The sequence below is a fragment of the Manis javanica genome, chromosome 13 (genome assembly GCF_040802235.1).
Source record: "Manis javanica isolate MJ-LG chromosome 13, MJ_LKY, whole genome shotgun sequence".
In the NCBI taxonomy this organism is placed as follows: Eukaryota; Metazoa; Chordata; class Mammalia; order Pholidota; family Manidae; genus Manis; species Manis javanica.
The window spans coordinates 55,434,621-55,458,096 of NC_133168.1; the positions used below are offsets into that span (position 1 = coordinate 55,434,621).

A 23,476-nucleotide genomic window follows, 5' to 3' on the forward strand; every position below is an offset into this window, starting at 1 on the left:
TCTGTCAAAATCTGTTTTGGTTGCCCCTGTACAGTGAGAGTGGAAAGAGGAATAAAATTTGTTATTTGGGGGCAAATCAAGTATTTCACATTTCATAGACCCTGTCTTGGATTTGTAAGGAAATATATTACATTTAAAAATCTTAACTCTGTGGTCAACCAGAAAGTCTACTCTAGGAATTTATCCTGACAGATACACTAGCACAAGTAGAAAATTACTTAAGTATGAAAAGCTTCACAGTAGCACTATTTGTAATAAAAAAGACTGGAAACAAATGAAATGTTCATCAATAGAGGATTAAGTTGTGGTCATTCATACACTGGAATATGATGCATCCATAAAAAATAAATGTTTTTAAAAACTTGTAGAATCTAAGATCTATCATTAAGTGAAAAGCAAGGTGCAAAATAAAAAACTATAAAATTCAATCCTTTGTGTACAATTGGGAAATACACAAGCATAAAATATTTCTGGAAGGATACACAAGAAACTAATGCTAATGGTTGTTTCAGGGGATGGCCATGGAGTGACTAGGGGATAGATAGGAGACAAGAGACTTTTTATTCTGTATGTTTTTGTACCTTTTGAATTTTGGACCATGTAAACATATTACCTATCAAATGCAAATAAATAAAATATAAGTTTTAAAAAAAAAGTTGAAAACACTTCCTTCCCTTAGACATCAGAAAGAATGTCTTAGCTGAATTTAGAGTTAAACTCCAGAAGACCAAAGGAAAAGTAAGTTGTTTTCAACCTTCTGATTTACTACCTACTTAAGTAAACCAATGAGTCCTTTCTTTGATCACTTTCCCCTAAAAAAGCCAAGATTTATTGATGTTCATGTGTGTCTGTTTTCGGTGTGTGCTTATCTCTTCCTCCGTCCTTTTGCTAACTTATGTTTTAGTGTGTCACAAGTTACACAAAAGTTATTAGTGCAATAAGAAACACACTGAAATCCTGCACTTAGGCCCTGTACAAACTATGTGTTCCAAACTTAATGCAGTATCTATGACAGGGTGGGCTTTTACACAAACGTGTGGGAATGGATGACATCTGTTCAATGTCACACACCATCATATTGTATTTGCAGACCTCCCTGTTACCTCCATCCCGGTGACTCATAGATCAAAATATACACCCTTAACCTCAGTTCTGACTTCCACCAATACATTCTCAGTGCTCTCTCAACATTTTTATCATAATTTATCATATCAAACAAGCTGCCTCTCCAAACTTGCCTATTTTTTTAATTGAAGTATCATTGATACACAATTTTATATTGGTTTCAAATGTACAACACAGTGGTTCAATAGTTACCCATATTAATAACTCCTCACCCCCTCCAGTACAGTTATTATCTATCAATGTAGAAAGATGTTACACAATCAACTATATTCTCCATGCTGTACTACTGATCCCTTGATCAACATATATTGTGATTGTGAAATATTGTGCCCTTTTATCCCCTTCACTCTCTCCCCCAACCCACTCCAACCCCTCTCCCTTGGTAACCACTAGTTACTTCTCAGTGTCTGTGAGTCTACTGCTGTCTTGTTCTTTCTGTTTTGCTTTGTTTTTATTCTCCACAAATAAGTGGCATCATATGGTATCTAAAGCATAATACCCTTTAGATCCATCCATGTTGTAAATGGCAGGATTTCTTTTATTCTTATGACTGAATAATACTCCATTGCATATATGTACTAGATCTTCTTTATCCATTCATGTATTGGTGGACACTTAGGTTGCTTCCATATTTTGGCTATTGCAAAGTATGCAGTGATAAACGTAGGGGTGAAAATATCTTTCCAAATCAGGGATTTTGTTCTATTTGGGTAAATTTCTAGAAGTGGAATTACTGGATTGAATGGTATTTCGATTTTTAGATTTTTGAGGGACCTCCATTCTGCTTTTCACAACTGTTGCACCAATTTACATTCCCACCAACAGTGTAGGAGGGTTCCCATTTCTCCATATCCTTGCCAGCATTTGTTATTTTGTCTTTTGGGTAGTGGCCATTCAAACTGATAGGAGTTGGTAACTCACTGTGGTTTGGATTTGCATTTCCCTGATGATTAGCAATGTGGAGCATCTTTTCTTCGTGTACCTGTTGGCTATTTGTATTTCTTCTTTGGAGAAATGTCTAGTTAAGACCTCCACCCAATTTGGTTATTTGTATTTTGGGTGTTGAAGCTTTTGAGTTTTTATGTATTTTGGATGGTTAGCCCCTTATCAGATGAGTCATCTATGAATATATTCTCCCATACTGTAGGTGGCCATTTTGTTCTGCTGATGGTGTCCTTTGCTGTACAGAAGCTTTTTAGTTTGATGTAGTCCACTTGTTCATTTTTTATTTTGTTTCCCTTTCCCAAGGAGATGTGTCCAGGAAAAGTTGCTCATTGTTATGTTCAAGAGATTTTTGACTATCTTTTCTCCTAAGAGTTTTATGGTTTCATGATTTACATTCAGGTCTTTGATGCATTTTGAATTTACTTTTATATATGGAGTTAGACAATAATCCAGTTGCATTCTCTTCCATGCAGCTGTCCAGTTTTCCCAATGCCAGTTGTTGAAGAGACTGTCTTTTCCCTATTGTATGTTCATGGCTCCTTTATTGTATATTAATGGACCATATAGGTGTGGGTTTATATCTGGGCTGTCTGTTCTGTTCCATTGATGTATGGGTCTGCTCTTTTGCCAGTACCAAATTGTCTTGATTACTGTAGCTTTGTAGTAGAGCTTGAAGTCTGGGAGCTTAATCCCCCCAACCTTGTTCTTTCTCAGAATTGCTTTGGCTATTCAGGGTCTTTAGTGGTTCCATATGAGTTTTAGAACTATTTGTTCTAGTTCATTAAAAAATACTGTTGGTATTTTGATAGGGATTGCACTGAATCTGTAAAGTGCTTTGGGCAGGATGGCCATTTTGACATTAATTCTTCCTATCCATGAGTACAGGATGTATTTCCATTTGTTGGTGTCTTTTTTAATTTCTCTCATGAGTATGTTGTAGTTTTCAGAGTATAGGTCTTTTATCTCCTTGGCTAGGTTTATTCCTAGGTACTTTAATCTTTTTGATGCAATTTTAATTGGAGTAGTTTTCCTGGTTTCTCTTTGTTAGTTTGTTGTTAGCATATAGGAATGTGACAGATTTCTGTGTATTAATTTTGTATCACGCAACACTGCTGAATTAAGTTATTAGTCCTAATAGTTTTTTGGTTGAGTCTTTAGGGTTTTCTATGTATCTAGTTTCATTCCATAGTGGTCTGAGAAACTGCTTGATACAATTTCATCTTTTTTAACCTATTGAGGCTCTTTTTGTGGCTTAGTATGTGATCCATTCTGCAGAACATTCCATGTGCACTTAAGAAAAATGTGTGTCCTGTTGCTTTTGAGTGGAATGTTTATAGACATCTGCTAAGTCCAACTGATCTAATGTATTGTTCAGTGCCCCTGTTTCCTTATTTATTTTCTGTCTGGTTGTCTATTGATGTGAGTGGTGTGTTAAGGTCTCCTAAAACCAATGTGTTGCAATCTATTTTCCCCTTTATTCTCTTAGTGTTTGTTTTATGTATTTAGCTGCTCCAATGTTGGATTCATAGATATTTACAATGGTTATATCCTCTTGTTGGACTGACTCCTTTATCATTGTGTAATGTTCTTCTTTGTCTCCTGTTACTTTGTTTTTAAATTAATTTTGTCTGATATAAGTTCTGCTACTCCTGCTTTTTTCTCCCTGTTTGCCTGGAATGTCTTTTTCTATCCATTCTCTTTTAGTCTGTATATGTCTTTGGGTCTGAAATGATCTTGTAGGCAGCATACAGATGGGTCTTGTTCCTTTATTCATTCTTCCACTCTATGTCTGTTTTTTTTTTTCATTTTTTTTTTTGGTATCATTAATCTACAATTACATGAAGAACATTATATTTACTAGGCTCTCCCTTCACCAAGTCCCCCAACAAACCCCATTACAGTCACTGTCCATCAGCATAGTAAGATGCTATAGAATCACTACTTGTCTTCTCTGTGTTGCACAGCCCTCCCCGTGCCACCCCCACATTACACATGCTAATCGTAATGCCCCCTTTCTTTTTCGCACCCCTTATCCCTTCCTTCCCACCCATCCTCCCCAGTCCCTTTCCCTTTGGTATCTGTTAGTCTATTCTTGGGTTCTGTGATTCCTCTGCTGTTTTGTTCCTTCAGTTTTTCTTTGTTCATATACTCCACATATGAGTGAAATCATTTGGTACTTTGTCTTTCTCCACCTGTCTTTCTCCTATCACTGAGCATAATACCCTCTAGCTCCATCCATGTTGTTGCAAAGGGTAGGATTTGTTTTCTTCTTATGGCTGAATAATATTCCATTGTGTATATGTACCACATCTTCTTTATCCATTCATCTACTGATGGACACTTAGGTTGCTTCCATTTCTTGGCTATTGTAAATAGTGCTGCAATAAACATATGGGTGCATATGTCTTTTTTCAAACTGGGCTACTGTATTCTTAGGGTAAATTCCTAGAAGTGGAATTCCTGGATCAAATGGTATTTCTATTTTGAGCTTTTTGAGGAACCTCCATATTGCTTTCCACATGGTTGAACTAATTTACATTCCCACCAGCAGTGTAGGAGGGTTCCCCTTTTTCCACAACCTCACCAACATTTGTTGTTGTTTGTCTTTTGGATGGTGGCAATCCTTACTGGTGTGAGGTGATATCTCATTGTGGTTTTAATTTGTATTTCTCTGATGACTAGCGATATGGAGCATCTTTTCATGTGTCTGTTGGCCATCTGAATTTCTTCTTTGGAGAACTGTCTCTTCAGCTCCTCTGCCCATTTTTTAATTGGATTATTTGCTTTTTGTTTGTTGAGGTGCATGAGCTCTTTATATACTTTGGATGTCATCACTCTATGTCTTTTTAATTGGTGCATTTAGCCCATTTTCACTTAAGGAAATTATTCATAGGTATGTACTTAATGCCATTTTATTAATTTTTTCTGGTTGTTTTTATAGCTCCTCTCTGTTCCTTTTTTCCTCTCTTACACTCTACTCTTTGCATTTGATGGTTTTTTTTTAGTGTCATGATGAAGTTTCTCTTTTAATTTTTTTCATGTATCTATTGTAGCCTTTAGTTTTGTGGTTACCAAAGGTTCAAGGAGAGCTTCCTTTCTATATAACAGTCTTTATTAAGTTGCTGATTACTCTATTTCAAATACAATTTAAAATTACTTTATTTTCCTTCTTTCTCCTCCATACTTCATGTATTAGATGTCATAATCTGTACTTTTTGTGTATGCCTAGACTGATTTTGCTTCTGTTTTGTTTTAATTTCATACTTGCTTGGAAATTAATTGCTCTACTATTTTTACTGTGGGTTATTTTCACTGGTGAAATCTATTTAGCCTTAGGAACATTTCCATCTACAGCATTGCCTTTAACATATCTTGTAAGGCTGGCTTAGTGGTAGTGAATTCCTTCAACTTTTGTTTATCTAGAAGTTGTTTAATCCTTGCTTCAAATTTAAATGATAAACTTGCCTGATAGAGGATTCTGGGTTGAAGGCCCTTCTGTTTCAGTACATTAACATTTCATGCCACTCCTTTCAGCCTGTAAAGCTTCTGCTGAGAAGTCTGCTGACAACCTGATGGGGTTTCCTTTCTAAGTAATCTTTTTTCTCTCTCTGGCTGTTTTCAATACTCTCTCCTTATCCTTGATCTTTAATTATTACATGTCTTGGTGTTGTCTTCCTGGGGTTCCTTTTGTTAGGGGCTCTCTGTACTTCTATGACCTGAGTGTCTATTTCCTTCTCCAGATTGGGAAAGTTTTCAACAATTATTTCCTTAAAGAGACTTTCTATTCCTTGTCTCTCTCTCCTTTTTCTGGTACCCCTATAATGTGAATATTGTTTCATTTGGATTGGCTGCATAGCTCTGTCTTCTTTCATTCCTAGAGATCCTTTTTTTTTCTCTCTTTCAGCTTTGTTGTGTTCCTGTTCTCTAACTTCTATTTCATTAACTGTCTCCTCTACTTGTAGTAATCTACTCTTAAATCCCTCCATTGTATGTTTCATTTCAGATACTGTATTCTTCAGGTCTGAGTGGCTCTTTTTCAGCTCTTCTCTTTGTTGAAGTCCTCCGTGAGATCTTGAATACTTTTGTGTAAATCAGTGAGCATGTTTATTACTTTTATTTGGAAATATTTATCAAGAAGATTGGTGATCTCTGTTTCATTTAGCCCTCTTTCTGGTGTCTTGTCCTGTAGTTTTCTTTGGAACATATTCCTCTGCCTTCTCATTTTTTCAGGAATACAGATCCTTTGTATTGGATCTGCTATGCTTCATGGTCTATAGAGTAATAGCTTTATGAAGGAGATGTCCTTTGGTGCCCAGAAGCTCAAGACTCTACTCTCCAGTGCCTAGTTCTACTTTGCAGGAGCCCCAGCTGTTGGTGTGCAGAACCACCTGTCTTCAGTGCTGGCAGTTTGTCTCAGCTGCCCTTGTGATCTGAGCAGAAGCCTGTTGGGATTTCTGTGAACAGGGCCATCCTCTGCCTGCCTTCCAGCGATGGTGGAGCTTCAGGGTTAATGGGGTGGGCAAGCCAATGTGCAGCTCTGGGACAGGATGGGTTACACAACACCAGGCTTGGACACCCATTGGGAGGAAGGAGCTCTCAGGGCTGGTTCCTGCAGACACTTTCCACGGTGGGCTGAAATGGGGCAAGGAAGCTGGGAAAATCTCCACTTGCCTGACAGGTAGCAAAGTCTGACACTGCTGCTGGGCTGAGTAGGTTGGCTTGGCAGCAGTAAGAACAGTGAGGAGCTTCAGGGCTGCACTGCCAGCAAGGGGGATGGAGCACCTGGGACTCCTGAGAGTTCCCGACCTGTTGGGCTGAGGGGAGGTATCATCCACTTGCCCTTTCTTCTGAGGAATGAGCTTCATCCAACTCTCGCCCCTCTGGCATCCCTCCCACTGCTGGCAAGTCTTTCAAACCACCACTTCTGCTTTGGGTCTCTGGAGTGGTGGAGTGCGCCTGTCCTCCACAAGCAGCTGGAGTCTTAGCCTCCCAGAGTGTTCCACACTGTAAGGCTGGCTTAGTGGTAGTGAATTCCTTCAACTTTTGTGTAATGTGGGCTCATACTCCTGGAGCAGATCTCCAGGGCCAATGTGTGCAGTGATCCTGGGCTCCTATTCTCTCCTTTCTCTGTTCCTCTTTCTCCCATGTGTGGGCTGGGGTAGGGGGAGGGATTGGATCCCACTTGATCATGGCTCTTCCACTTTACCATTTTCTGTGTGGTCTTTTCTTGTTCCCCAGGTGTAGGTGGTCTGTTCTACAGTCTTCAGGTTTAGTTGTATTTGATGTATTTTATTCTTTTATGTGTTTTTCGGAGGAGGATTCTGCCTTGCCTTTCTATACCACCATCTTTTTCTCCCATCAGGAACTTCCTTGATTGCATTCATTTAATCAAGTGAGCTTGGTGTTCATCCTCTATACTACACCATGCCTGGTCAGGAATTGCTTCTCATGGCAAACTGTCCTGCTATTGCCAAACTTGCCTATTTTTGAATTCATGTCTTACTCACAAAGGTTCAACATGTATTCTTTCCTTTCCTCTCTCACCATCACTTCCCAAATCAAGTCAATTTATTGTTTTAATTCCACCCCAATTCCTACTGCTCTAATTCCTATTAGACCCTCATTCACATATGAAAGTCTCTGAACTGCTCTGTCCAATTTCTGTTCCAATTTACCCAACACAACTTCACCAGATGCATCTTCTCATATACTACTTTATACCAACTCTTTCCTTGCTTGAAAACCTTTAAGAGTCCCCATTTCTACATAATCAAATACCAGCTCTAGAACCCTCCCTGACCACCTGCCAGTCACACCCTGAGATCTTTCCTCTCTCATTTTCCACTTTTCATCTCTAGAACTCATATTTCCAACCAAATGCAAGTTAAATTTAGTTAAAATTTTTGTATGCTCTAATGTGTATTAAAGTTGTTCACTTTCTAAACACCCTGCAAATGAAAGCTTTCTGCCTTTGTTCGTGGAGCTCTCTTCCATGATTGACTCCCCTTGTCCTGACTTACTTAACATTCTCTTCCCTGCAAGGCCCAGGTTAAGTGTGAAGCTGGGTTGAGAATCGCTGTTCTAGATGGATGCCAAAGGCTTTTCAAGTGAAACCTTTCATGAAACTTGGGACAAAATGGAACTGCTTTTCTTTGTGACTAAGACCCAAAACTCTGACAAAAACCTAATGATGCTGGTTTGGGAATGTATTATGAACTATACAGGGATATAAAAACATTTTCCTACAAAGATAGGGCAGGAGGAAGACCCTGAATATTCTTCAAGAGTTGTGGAAGATGGGTAGCTTAATCTTGTATAGGGTGTAAAAGAAGCATCTGACCATCAGAAATGGGGAGATGAACTGTGGCTTAGGAGAAGTTGCCCTGTGTTTCAGTATGAGTGAAATGACGTATTTAACTTAAACCTCACCTCCTTCGAACTTGCCAACAGGATGCAAGGTGCAACTATCTGTCCTCAGGATCGGGATGTGGAAAAAGAGGCAGCTCTGGTTGCAAGTTCTAAGTGAGGAGATACGGGTGATAACATTCTGTATAATCTAACACAATCTAAAATATGCTGTACCTCACATAGAAATAAAGATGACTCCTGTTTTATCAAAGACTGTAATATATGGGTCAGCCATGATTACACGAACAACTCTGTTATTTCTATGTTGTATAAAAAACAGTTTCCTCTGTGTTTAAGAAATTTGTTTATCTCATTCATTCATCTAGGAGCTCCAGACGTCATCCTATTACTATGGGCAAGTTTATAAAATATAATATTAAGCTCAAAATAAATATATTTACTTCAAATGTGAGAACTAAAATTAAGGAGGTAGAAAATGTAGTTCTTCATTGGGATGCTATTTGCAAAACAGACCCTGTGAGATACACAATAATCATTCCAGCAACTTGGGGCCTTGAGAAAAATACATGGACATTCATATTCTTTTTCTACTCTTCTTCTTTGCCCTCTCTCTTACCATTTTGCTGCCCTGAGGAACAACTTGGATATCAATTGTTCTTTGATTATTTGACTAGGAGACAGATCCTATTTATTATAGAAATTACTGGAAATTTAACATAGTAGTTTATGTAAGTTGTCAAAACAAAATAAGATTCTTTAGGATGTATCAAAACAATGTGTTGAGAGTCTTTTTTTACTTTTGAGAGACACAATGGATAGCTTTAGAACAAGCTAACATTACTATAATTCAGGCATATGCAACTGGTACAGTTCAGTGGTACATAAACAACTCGAATGTACTAGCGGCCAGAAACTTAAGTTACAAAATATAGTCAATCTTACAATTAATACAGATAGTTAAGTAAAAACCATTGCTCTCAGAGTCTGCACACTTAAAAAAAAAACAGGAACTTTATACAGTAGTTGAAATTATGCATTTCTACTCAGATTATTAGAGCATATTACAAACACACATAAGCCTAAAAGATATGGTCACATTTTGGTTTTGTTCCAGTGATGCACAATCACATGAAATGTTACTTTCATTTTGTGTGAAATAAACATTTGGTTGAAGTGCAATAGCTGCTGAGTTAAAAATATTTCCATAAAAATGTTTAGACCAAAATAATCCTAAATATCTTAAGGTTTAAGATTATTTTGAGAGTCCTTATGAAGAGTCCTTATCAATTATAGAAATAGAAGCAGTTAGGAATTTTCAGTGTATTTTGTCTTTTTTTTAACACGAGTAAACAAATACTGGATTTAAAGTGCAGCTTCCTTCTCTTCTCTCTTGATTCTCCCTCCCCTAAGAAGATCAGTTCTGTATTAATTTTTAGAGTCTCCAAGGAAGGTTTGAAGCAAATGGAGCGATAGTCAAGTTTGTTTGTCTCGAAAGTCAGTGATGGCCTTCCACAGTGTGCATAGCATCCCTCCCCTGTTTAAAGACACAAGAACACAGTGAAGAGAACACTTCATTTCAAACACTGCCCTTGAAATAAAAAATTGACTTCTTAGCTTTTAGCTACTCTGATCAGAACATGAAGATCCCAAAATCTTATCAGTCACTATGAATTCTTTTTGTATATATTTTCTCATCATCTCTCTGTGTCTTTCCTTTCCACTCCCACAAACTACCAGGTCTCAAAGCATCATTTTATATTTTTAGCACTTTTCAGAATGTCTTTATAGAGGTCTCTGTGAGTAGGTCTCACATGAGTATGTGTGGCCTGAGAGCAAAAACTATTATTAAGAAACTGTATCAGATTATACCAGGTATTTGGAAGGGAAATCAGCACCTCTTCCTAATATTTCTAAGTATGACACCATCATGAACTAAACTAGGGCATGTTTAAAGCAGTTTTAAAATAGCTGCATGGCCTTAGCCTGATACCAAGAAAATTCTTCCAGTTGATTTGCATTTACTAGTATAGAAATAACAGTTATTAGAATGTCCAATAACAGCCTGGTCCAACCAACTCAGTTTACCCTGAGCAACTGAAAACCAGAGAGCTCAGCCCAGGATTGCAGAGCTAGTTAGGGACCCAGACTTCTTGATCTCAGCCCAGTGCTCTTTCCATCATGACAACTAAACAGAAGGAAAAGAGGTACCTTAGTCTCAGGCATTTTAAATCATCACGTGTAACATAGTAGAGAACATCCACTAGTGAATAATCCTCAGCCAGAAACTGTGGAGAAAGTATAATACACACAACAGTAAGAAGTTTCAGACACCTTTGATAAATAGCAAATTCTACCCATCATGCAAACATTGGCAATAATTAAAAATGAATCTAAAAGGAAATCCACTAAAATCTCCTGGAATTATTAGCAGAAAGTCACCCATATTACAAAATATTATAAAATACCAAGAAATGGATCCATATGATTTACAAATGCATCAAGATTACAAGCAACACAGAATTTCTGAATGGTCTTCTAATGAATAAATAACAACTCACTTGTAATTACCTGTGCTGTTCATAGATAATGTTTGCTTTTAAGAGGTCTGGTACTGTGTAGCTTTATTTTTCTCAAGTGGATAAAAGGTATTGTTGGCAATTTACTGCTTACACTTAATGTCTGAACTTATTTTAGCAGCTATAAAAGGAACTTCCTACTAATTACTACAAAATTAGAGCCCTCAACTTAAACTGAAGCTTTTAATTTTAAATCTAAATAAAAAAGAGTAATGACTTAGTTATCAGTTATTACTTCTTAATTGTAATGTGAGTCTCAGTTTGAGGGATAAATATTTGGAAAAGTTGAGTGGATGCATTATTTTCCATAGGCCAGAGAATTGTTTAAATTTACATAGTAGTAACTTGTAAAATGCAGATTTCTAAGGAGACCCTAAATTATATTTAGTGGTCTTATAAATTATTGAGTCAAGAAGAAAGACATCTTTATTCTTAGCTATTTAAAAAATTTAAATATAAAATTGAAATCAATGTAATATCATATTAAGAGGCCCTTCCTATAAAATAAAAAATATAACATTTTATTGTATATATATGTAATCTTAAAACATAAATGCTATTCGTGATGATTACAAAGTCTATAAGGAGCAGAGAGGAATTAGGTTATTTTAGATATAATATGGTTTATACAGAAAGTGTTTCTGATATAAGTTCATTAACTAGATTTTATTAAGTATCAATAAACAGTGGATGTCCAATGGAGTCTAATGATGTCCCAAGAGAGATAAAAAGTTAACAAAAGAGAGAATTAGAACCAGAAGACCCTTTTTTGCTTTAGTTCTGTCTTGATTTTTCTACTTTTCCTTATTTTCAAATAAAAAATATAAAGACTCTTAGAGGTCCTGAACCATAAAGCTTTAGCTTTAACCTCCTTATTGCTTTTGCACATACTGCATCCCAATCCCTGAACGATTTTCCCCCTTCTCATCTGCCTTCCCTGACCTACACATGCATACAGATGGTCCAGTTTATTCCCACAAATTTCTTTAAACTTCAGTTCATTCAACACCTTCTCAGAGAACCCTCCCCAACCTCTCTCTCCCTCTTTCTCTAATGCCTGATAACCTTTTCTTCATAGAACATATCAAGGTATAATCACACTTCTTCCTGTGGGATTATTAGCATCATCCGCCTACCCTAGGCTAAGCCCCAGGGGGACAGGGCTCGGTCTGAGTTGCTCCTCATTAGTGTTTCCCCTGCACCTAGCACATAATAGGCCCTCAACCTTACGAGATGAAGTGAAAGAGTGTCCCACAGGTAGTTGTATTTACCTGACTTATAGTGTCTTCATCAGCTCCATTTTCTCTCAGCCAGTCAGTAAGTTCGGAACCTTCCGTGTTTGTGTCAGGAGAACTGAGGTGACACACAGGCAGTCCGGGGATATCTGCAACAGAATCGGAGCATAAAGAGGGACACTGTTAGCTGCACCTAACAGACGTCATCAGAGACATTTATCGGTATTTAAAAGATTTCGCTGTCAGAAAATAATTAATAGAAACAATTGAGACTGGGAGTATAAGTGATAATATAAATAAAACTCTGAAAGACTGCTGGATCTAGTAGTAAATGAAGAGTCAGAAGCAATAATATAATGATATTCCCACCTTACACTTTCATATCAGTTTTACAGTTTCCTAGAATAAACTTGGTGCATAAAGGTACACTGTTTTTTTATGCAACAAAAATGAGCATAATTAGCAGAAAATTACATAATTATAATATCCTCTTTTCCCAGTATTTTTAATCATATAGAAAAACTAGAATACACAGAATACAAATACAAAAATGACAAAAAGAGTACTGTTTTATTCTAGTAATCTTAATGCAAAATCTTTAAAAAGGAATAATGATCCAAAAAAAGTGGAGAGCCCTTTTTATCTCAATAATACATAATCTCAGGAAAAGATGACTATAAATCATCTTATTTTTACTGCACTTATAAGACATGATAGTTTCCTACATTTAAGATTGGATATTTTAAAAAAGTAATTCCTACTTGTAGTTACGGTACAAATGACAGACACTGACTAAGCCATGAAATAAAACTGCCTGTTGGCTTTCTCAGCTTTTTTGTTGTAGTATTACTTTAAAATGTTGTGCTGTTCACCTATTGGTTGGGACTTAAGCTTCAGGTTTTTAATTTCTTGTTCTTTTTCTTCAATAGCTTGATGGAGAAAAGCTTGTAATTCTTTCTCTTTCTGAATCAATTCTTCCAACAATCTGCAGAATAAAATTATCTTGGTTACAGAATAATAAAGGTGGAGCAGTTAGAGTGACCTTCTAGACAGGACTTCTCAAGCTATAATGGGCACAGATGCCCTTTGGATTTCATTGAAATGCAGATTCTGGTCTGGTAGCTGCACAGGGAGATTCTGCATTTCTACTGAGCTCTCAAGTGATATTTCTGTGGCTGGACCACAGTCCCCATGTGAGTAACAAGCTCTAGAGGACACTGTGTGCTTCCAGACAAGAATTCAAAACTTCCATCCCCATTTGTCTGCCAAAATCTTCAGAGATGTTGTTCTGACATATATATGGTATTAACAGACTGACATATTCCATGTATGGCCCCTTGTCAAAAAAAGTTGGTCAATATAGGTAATAGAATAATCAAAGCAGAAAGGTAGCACTTTTTTTAAACTGTGAATATTGTTAGAGAACTATAAGTGAGGTTGCCTATAGTAAATGGTGCATAACAAGTACTCAGTAAACGTTAATGGTTATTGCTGGGTTGTTACTATTATTCCTCTCCTTTCTAAGGGGGTGGAGAAGTGAGTAAAAGGACAGCTGTGTTTCTGGTACATTCAGTTCCTAGTTGGCATCTGATACATTCTTCAAAGAAACAAGAAGAAACTAAGATATCATTTATACATAGTTCTTACCCACGAAAGGTTCACTATGCAACTGAGAGCCAACTGGTAACCTACTCACTGTTTCTAACACTGTTCTCTGAAAAAACATTCCATGTTATGAAGAGAGGTGCTTGATTTTTTTAAGACTATCTTTGAGTGACTTATATTCAGAATTACAACAACTTCAGGTACGTACTTATTCATAAGGTCATCAAGATGAATTCCTGCCAACAGTTCACTCTTAACAACCTTATTTGTTTCATTTTCTGAGTATGGATAGATTTAACTCAGGACCAGATTCTGTTCCAGAAGTATTCTTAAAGAACACGGAGAAATTTTCTAGAATTTAATCTCTGTTTATCTAGATTATATTTTTTCTTGTTTATCTTTAAAAGCCAGAATTTACCTGGAAGCACAGTATTGACAGGCGGCCTCATCTGTCCCAAATCCAGCTCTCAGAATAATTTAGGGACATATCCAGTTTTTCAGTTTTACTTTTACTTTGTCTTCTCTTAGTAGGGAAATCCTTGGATACCAAGACTCTCTGGCAAGGCTCTGCCCTGAGGTCAATTTTTTAACTTGGATGGGTGGGAGTGGGTAATTTCAGAATTTCAAGATAGGGAAATGAGGTAATCAGTCAGCAACTCCTGGGTTAGACTTTAACTAAGTCTGCATTATTGTCCTGTATTATTGTTCCAATTCCTTGTGTGAAGAGTATTATTTTCAGAATGTTTTATGGAAGCGTATACTTAAATGTAAGTAAAACATACTTTTAAAGCCATTGTGTTACTTTCTCCACCCAACTTCATTTGCAATATATGTCCTTCTTTGTATCAAGTAATACCCAACTGGAAATTACATGGACTAATATAGACATGACCAACCTCTTATTTCCATTGCTTAGTACTTGTACTAAAGCAACTTTCTTTGAACCATAGGTGAAGTGAATGTTATGCCTAATCTCTTTTTTCTGGGGGTGATAGAGGAGCTGTGGGAGATATTGCTAGAAAAAGAAAAAGGAGGCCAACAATCTTGCACATTTCACAGATGTAAGTGTAAATATGTAGAGAAAAAGCATAAATGTATGGGCTCCTGGCAAATGCAACTATGTCCTAATATAATACAGAAATGTGGCAAATCCTAGTTTTCAACAGAGATGTGCAGATGTGGGCAGGCCTTCTGCTAGCTGAAACCCTCAGAAAAGAGAAGCTATGATTTGAAGAAAGTGGCTGGAGAAGGGCAGCACTTGGGGACCGCAGGTGGCGTGGAGAGAAGGCAGGGTAACTCAGATGGGCCAAGGGGAGAAGGAAAAGCCTGCGACCAGGAGAGGCAGGTCCTGTTGACATAAGCCAGGGTATGTAGACAGAAGGGCCGGAGAAGCAAACACAGCAGCTCGCTGGTAAATAAAGTAGCTTTACTGTCTATATCGTTCTGACTGGAAGTCATGGGAGAAGGAGGAGTGGTGGTGCTGGACCAAAACAGTAATGAGTGAACTTCCTCCTCGAGAGGTCAGAGAGGGGTATAAAAATAACTCCACCCGAGATTGGGTGACATAAAGTAAACTGAAGACAAGGAAATAAAGTTAGCACCTGCTGTAATGGATAGAGTGTCAAAATTGGACACTTCTTGAGAAGAGGAGGAAACAAGGGACACACAGATCTAGACGGATGTCCCGGAAGAGAAAAGACTCAAACTCTTTTCTACTAAGTAGTAAAGATGGTAAGGAGGGAGCTGGGTCTCAGAGGACAAGACCGGGATATAAAGTCAGAAAGCCACTTTCCTTTTACTCAGAAAGATCTGTTGATGCAAATCCAAAGATATATGTGGGTTTACTTTATTATGTAACCAAAACTCATGTTTCTGAATATAGGATGAGCTTTGTGTGACTTGTAGTAAGCTTGTTATTCAAGCTTCACTTTAAAAACTTAAGCTGATGACCAGAAATAAAATATGTTTTATCTCCCTGGTGAACAACTAGAATTTTCTACTAGGTTTCTAAATATTTGAACAACTTTTATTGATTCACTCCAAAAAAAAAATGTTTTCACTGTAAATAAACCCAGAGTCATAAAGTCAGTTGCCCACATGTCAACTACAGCCAGCACAGGAAGCTATAAATCATGGAGTCAGACCTTGAAGTCAAGCTCAGAAGGATCTAATTCAAACAGAAAGACTATCATGCTAACATCTGTGAAGAACAGGAAATATTCACTATTCGTTTAATAACCTGATCATGTAGGTTCTGTGTTACCAAATTCTCAAAGAACAATTAGGCTCCAGCTATGACACAGCATACTCAAAATAAAATACAATCATAAATGTGGTCAAAACATCATTCTTTCAAGGTTCAAAATGCAAAGCTTTTGCACCATTAGTTTTATCTTCTCTCGAAAAGAGATCTCCTGAAAGAACTTGATATTCCAAATCATGAGCTTTCAAGAACATGGGCTTTCTGTTCTTTTTCCCTATCTGTCAGAAGGAACACGCTGCTCTGAGTCTGTGTCCAACATGGTCTAGGAAATTACAACTAAGTTACCACAAAAATCTCAGTGCACTTGGTAGTAAGGCAGTGATCAAAGAAATGGTTCTGAAGGTGGCTGGAATTGGTAGAAGCAGAAAATGTATTTGACTGAAGACACTAAAATAAGTCTCTCTAGTTTTATTAAATCAAATTTATCCTTTAACAGAAGAAAGGAACCATATTTTGTATTTTCTGTGGACCAAACTTTAAAGCAGACCCCAAACACATGCACTTACGTAAAAGTAAGCAAAAAGGAAACCATCCATTTCAGAGTAAGACTTACCTATTAGTTTCTATTTTCATCCTTCCAAGCTGTACATTCAGGGATCGGTGAGCACTCTGGGAATCGTGGGATACCGTGGAACTGAGCGTGCTCACCCCTGAGGTAGCCACAGCATCTTCAATGACAGCAGGAGGTCTTCGGACAGTTTGGTTTGAAGGGTGTTCCTCATGGTCGTCTTCTGCATCCAAGTCTTCTTGATCAGCAGTATCACTCTCAGATGCAAGGCTGAAGTGCGGCCTCAGTTCTATTAGGCATAATATCAACCACAGTGTCATTAATAAAATATGACTGCTTTAATTTCTTAAGACACGAATGTCATCTCCCCTGCTATCAATAAGACATGTACTCCAAACTGTTTTTCCAAGAGTGTGGATGGATTTCTGTACATGAATTTGGATTTGTTCTTCCAGTGCATTTGCAAGATTCACAGCATGTATAAACTCAGAAGTATCTAATTCAAACAGAAAGAAAGACGGTCATACTGCACATAAGATCTGTGGGACGAACGCTAAAATTGGAAAGGCAATTATGTAAAAATCTGTTAAGATAGAAAACTTTGTGTATACAAGTAAAATTCATTTTTTAGATTATATAATATCTGGCAACTACCAACTTGCTTAGAAATGGGGAAATTAAAGTATAGAGAAATTACCTACACAAAAGTAAGTACACAGAGTGCTTTTTGCTGAACACATTCCAACTGTAAGGGGATCAAGGGGAAGTAAGTACCACACATGCTTACATTCACTCTAGTAAGACTGCTTTTTGACTTTGGGATTGACTTTTAGTGGTCCTACTCTAACCTACTGAGGAACCACTGAAATTTAGAGTACAAAAGTTGCAAGACTCTCAACGTACATACACTGTGTAACATGAATTCATATGCATGTCGCTTCAGAACTTGGATGATGTCTTCCCATAGAAAAATATTCTAAATTGTGATTATGTTCTCAAAATGGCCCAGAAAAAAAGGGAATTACATTCATAATTTAAGTGAAATCAGGGCAGCAGAAATACTGGATCTTCCATGCTATGGCACATGGAACTTTCGATCCCAGAACCCCCAAAAACCTGATGAAAGCCATGGAGATTCTTCCTAGAAGTAAAGCACATTCCTACAACATTTCATCTGGATTTCCTGAGGGCTCACCCACTCCCCGATGCCTGGCCTGAGAACTCCTGAGCAACAGGGGAAGCCCTGTGTCGGGAGAGGGCTGCAGGAGAAGTGAGGGAGGACCCCGTCCTGCCATTCCAGTGCAGCCCCCACCGCAAGGCCACCAAGGCCAGCTCATGGCCAGATCTCCTCAGTGACCTTTCTTCCCTTACTGTACTAGACCTATGTATAGGACTGGCCTCTAAATCTCTAGCTGCTGCTCCTTTTCTTCCAAGATTTTTTTGTCTACTATCTGTCCTTTAAAAGCTGGAACCTGGAATTCTATCCCACACTTTTGTATATCTCTACTTACAATCCATGGCTGAGCTCATTCAAGCCTGTGAAGGTTAAGTCCGTATAATGTGTGGATGACAAACTTCATTACTAGTCTTGCTCTTGTCACACTGAATACCTGCTAGATATTCCTGTTGGCAAGGCACTTCAAATACAACAATCTAAAAAAGAACTCATAGCAAAAACCAGAGTGCCCTTCTTCGTGCCCTTCTTACATAGCCCTGGTTTCCTTTCTCTCTCCTTGTTCACTTTTTTACTTTATATTATGGTAAAAACACATGACAAGATTTAACTTAACATTTCCACCATTTCTAAGTGTGCAGTTCAATAGTGTTTAGTATATTCATGTTGCATTAAACCCACCTTCAGAACTTTTTCATCTTGCAAAATGGAAACTCCATATAACTCCCCATTTTCTCCTCCCCCTGTCTTAGCAGCCACCATTCTACTTTGTGTTTCTATGAATTCGACTATAGAGACCTAATTATAAATGGAATCATGCAGCATCTGTCTTTTTGAGACTGGCTTATTGCACTTACTATAATATTTTAAGGCTGAAAAATATTCTTTTGTAAGTATACACAGCACATTTTGTTTATCCATTCATCCATCAATGGACACTTGGGCTGATTCCACCTCTTGACTATTGTGAATAATGCTGCTATGAATTTGATTGTGCAAATATCTCTTTTTTGAGATCCTGCCTTCAATTCTTTTGGATATATACCCAGAAGAGGTATTACTGGATCATATGGTGATTCAAGTTATAATTTTTTGAGGAGCCACTATACTGGTTTCCATAGTGGCTGTACCATTTTACAGTCCTACCAATAGTAGAGTAGGGTTTCAATTTCTCCACAACTTTGCTCTTTTTCTCTCAAGGTTAACCAAACTCCACCGCTACTTTCTGCATTACTCTTTTCTCTTTACAAAGTTCCATTTCCTAATTCTTCTACAGTAGGAGTGACTCACAATCAGGTATTTTATTTTTGTGAACCCAGCACCTAAAATAGGGGCTAAGACATATTAACCTTTCAAAAAATGTTGGTAGAATGGAAGAGTTGTCCTACTGGGATTTTTGGATTTAGAAGAAAATAATTCAAAATTATCTTATTTTAAAAATAATTTAATAAAGTATAATTCTAGGTTAAATTAGAACATGAGATTAGGCCTTTTAATATTTTCTAAAATTTTTCTTAAATATTTTTTACATTCTCTGAACTAAAATATTAAAAACAATTAAAACCTTTTGTTGTCCTGTGGATTATCTCACTTTTGGGGAGGGAAAATTTTCTGATATTATTATATGGAAATATCCCCTTATATAACCCTATTTTCACTTAAATTATCATAAATTATGACTTTATATGTGTGTAAATCACTGAAAAATGCCCTAAAATAATTTGAAGAAAGTAGAAAATGATAAGCAAATACAATACATCATTAATTTGGTCTTTCATGGTGGTTCCCTGAGTCCACACCAGCCAATTACACATTGTAAAATATGCAAATGAGATAGAGCATCTGGTCTTTGTCCTCAAAGAGATGACCTAAAGGAGAACTAGGGCAAATAGGCACAAGAGCCATAAGAGCAAGTACAAAGATACCATGAAATTATAAGCACACATTCTTACTGCTAAAAATATCTTAGATGGCCTCAGGTATAGACCTAGTTACATATACAATTCACAGGTATGTGTATTAAGAATGCTAAGGGGTAAATTCAAGCACATTTGCAATAAGTAAATCTAGTGGTGCTTTACTCATTGATGGATTCATGAAGTCAGGAGGGCCTAAGCAGGGTTCTGGAAGATGAGAAAGCCTTGGCTTGGTGGAGAAAGGGGGAAAGGCATTGGAGAGAAGGAAGTTTGAGTGGTGGCCCAGGGCCCTCTGAGGAGAACAGAAAGCAGAGCGGGCTGTCAGGAGAGAGCCAAGTGTTAGGAGAAAGGTAAGGACTCAGGGGACCTGTAACGGGTGAAAGGCATTTAAGCCCATGAGTGGGCAACTAGAGCTGGGGCATGTTTCCAAAACAGCAAGAGTAAACAACAGTATTATTCCCACGTCCCTACTCCCATCCTCCACCTCAACTGGTTCTTGCCCCAGAGGAAAATAACTAGACCAAGCTTCTTTAACACAGGTATATCTGATGCCAAAGAAGATCACAGTCCCCGTCAGCACAGTGCACGATACTTGCATTAAGCTCCTCATACGGTGCAGAATGCTGGTTATTTTACATTAATGTAAGCACGAGTAGCATGACCGATTCAGCCTAACAGTTGGCAGTAATACCAAGTGTTGTAACAATTTAAAAATGGTTGTTTATATAGGAAGTATGCCTACATTATCAATTCTCTCTGTCAGCACTGCCACCATGGTCTCCATGCTCAGCATTTCTCCCCCAGTCTTGTAACCCACAGCCAGGCTGTGCTTGGGTAGTAACAACAAATATTCAACGTTGCCAATCATCTAAAGGCTGATTCTTGTTGATGAGCAAGAAAATAGCCTGAGAAAAAAACTCTTAAGGGGCTTGCACTGTACTCTCTGTTCTCTGCGCACTTTTTGGAAGAAAGAAGTTTGAACCTTTTCGGTTTTGAAATGATTTTAGAATAGCAGAAAAGTTGCAAAAATAGTAGAGAGTTCTTGTATACCCTTCGGCCGCTTGCCCCAAACTTAACATCTGACACAACTTTAGCACTATTATCAAAACCAGGAAATTAACACTGTTACAATACCATGAACTAAACTACAGACCTTATTTGAATTTCACCAGTTTTCCCACTGATGTCCTTTTTTGCTTGCTGAACTGGGATCCCACATTCCACACTGCAGTTGTCATGTCTCCTTAGTCTCTTCCCATCTGTGAGGACACTTTGGCATTTCTTTATCTCCTGTGACCTCCACGCTTTTGAGGAGCACTGGTCAGTCATTCTGTACAATGTCCCTCGTTTTGGGTTCACCAGTGTCTCATCATGATTAGGCAGAGGCTACACATTTCTGGTGAGACTATCACAAAGGCCACGGCCTTCTCAGAGCATCTTATCAGGAATCAGATGATATATCTTATTACTAGAGATTCCTACCTGGACCACTTGGCAAAGGGGTGTCTGCCAGGTTCCTCCACTGTAAAGGCACTGCTTTCCCTTGGTAATTAGTAAATATCTTGTGGGGAGATACTTTGAGACCATTCAAATATCCTGTTCTCATCACTCTTCAGCCTCTTAATTTTAGCAGCCACTGATGGGTCTTGCCTGCAATCATTATTACAATATTCACTAGTATTTGCCTAGTGGTGATTTTCTATTTCCCTTATTACTTCTACATTTATTAATTTGAATTATACTATAACAAAAAGCTGGCGCTTCTCTATATCTTTACTTATTCAATTACTTATATCAGTATGAATTCACAGATATTTAATCTATGAACTATAATCTTTTATTTTATTATCTTATTTTATGGTTCAAATTGTGCTGGCTCAGACCTTGGGGAACCCCTTCAGGTGGTCTCCAGCATCCTTTCATTAAGCCTCCATCCTTCCGGGGTGCTTCCTTACTCTTGGGCACCACAATGCTCCAGGCTCATCCTGTATTTCCCATGCCCCAGGCCTGGAACCGACCTTTCCTCCAAGGGGTTTGAATTCCTCTTATTAGAGAACATTGTTTAGAAACCAAGATCTGGGTCCTCTCAGTAGACATATCTAGGAAATACATGTACTAATGATGGTATACTTGTAAATTTGTCATTTTCTTTTGCATGTCATTCAAAATTTAGTAAATTAATAGTATTTTGTCATCTAAAAGGATTTTTTTATCAGAGAAATATGAACACAGGCATTTTTAATATGGCTTCTTTGAAGCTTAACTGTATAACAAAATCTTTGTGGATATTTGGAAATTTGATGGAATTCTCGATTGCTTGAAATCCATTCATCTTGTTCATGTATTTAATCATTAATATTATTGGTGTACAGTGCATAATGTCTTCCCCTACTCTGAGAAGAATACAAAAAAATTTTTCTCTGTGTAACTCTCCAAAATTTCCACTTTTTAAAAAATGCTATCAAATAGTAATTTCAGTTGTCATCTGAGACTCCTAGTGGCCTCAAAGAAATGAATTTCACAGTGGAAGGACAAATAACTTTCCTGAGCTAGCAAACCCTTTTCATAAAGAATGTGTCTTGTTCCGTGCATGGGCTGGGTTCAAGCAGTGCCCATCCGTGGGAGCCCCATGGGAGATGGCATGCCTCTCTGCACTCTCCCTGTAAGTCTCCTTAAACTTGCCAGTGTTTTTCCTACAGTGGGATAATCAGTGTGCTTTTTTAACTTTCTATTCTAGAAGAATTTTAGATTTCTAGAAATGCTGCAGCAAAAATGCAGAGAATTTCCATATACCTTCCACCAGGCTGCCCCAATACATCCTATATAACTATAGTATATTTGTTGAAACTAAGATATTAACACTGGTACTATACATTAATAAAACTACACACTTCATTCAGATCACAAAAGGTTTTCACTGATATACTTTTTCTATTCCAGGATATAAGCCATTGATGGCATTTAGGTAATCAATTTTTAAAAGGCAGTTTATAAAATATTAGATTAACAAACCATTTATGTGATATTTAAGTTACTTCAAAGCATAATCCCTCTCTCCTTTCCTCATTCTGTCATTTGTAATTTAGGTCACTACTCTGCCTCACCCTTCTATAGTACATTCCCCACCTTCAAGTCTATCCCAATGATAATTCATCTAAATGTAAGTATTGGTTAACTTCTTTAGCATATTATATTAGGTTTACATTAGCATTACATTCCTTATGTTCATATCCAGCTGGTAGTTGTATCTCAAAGCCTCTTCAGAATTTTTTTTCTGAATTATGCCAATTTTCTACCCTATTTGTTATAATAAGGTAAAACTCATTTACTTATTGTTTCAACCAATATTTATCAGGTGTCTATTGTTTTCCAGGTACTGTGCTGGACAATATGCTCAGCACAGAATAAAATAAAACAGATACAGTTACCCTCCAGTGAGGGAAACAGTCATTAGACAAGAAAATAAACATAGTTCCAGATGTGGCAAATGTCAAGAACCATTTCCAAGGACAGAGAATCAAGGGGAGCTGACTTTAGGCTTCATGGTGGCTCAGGACCCTCTGAGGAGGCATCTTTTACACTGAGACCTGAAGAATGGGGAAGCGCATGGCAGGAGGAAAGAAGGGTGGAGGTGTGCTCCACACAGAGGAACAGCATGTTCAGGGATATCTGAATTTCTCATTTCTTTCTTACATAAGGAACAAATGATCTTAATTAATGTTTAAGATAAAGTTTGACACTGCTGCCTCCAGTCTCAGAG

The 23,476-nt window shown here is 37.6% G+C and overlaps 1 protein-coding gene across 4 annotated transcripts in view; it reads right to left on the bottom strand.

Annotated features, from left to right (window-relative positions):
• Window positions 1-9,265: 9,265 nt before the first annotated feature.
• MAP3K5 (mitogen-activated protein kinase kinase kinase 5) overlaps window positions 9,266-23,476 on the bottom strand; it is a 208,858-nt gene continuing 194,647 nt past the window's right edge. For all 4 annotated transcript variants that reach the window (XM_036994706.2, XM_036994714.2, XM_036994708.2 and 1 more), the window contains 5 exons: window positions 16,672-16,915; window positions 13,123-13,235; window positions 12,287-12,399; window positions 10,648-10,724; window positions 9,266-9,973 (listed from right to left, as the gene is read on the bottom strand). In XM_036994706.2, the coding sequence (XP_036850601.1) occupies window positions 9,913-9,973; window positions 10,648-10,724; window positions 12,287-12,399; window positions 13,123-13,235; window positions 16,672-16,915 (608 nt within the window). In that variant the 3' untranslated portion in view covers window positions 9,266-9,912. The remainder of the gene's footprint in view (window positions 9,974-10,647; window positions 10,725-12,286; window positions 12,400-13,122; window positions 13,236-16,671; window positions 16,916-23,476) is intronic.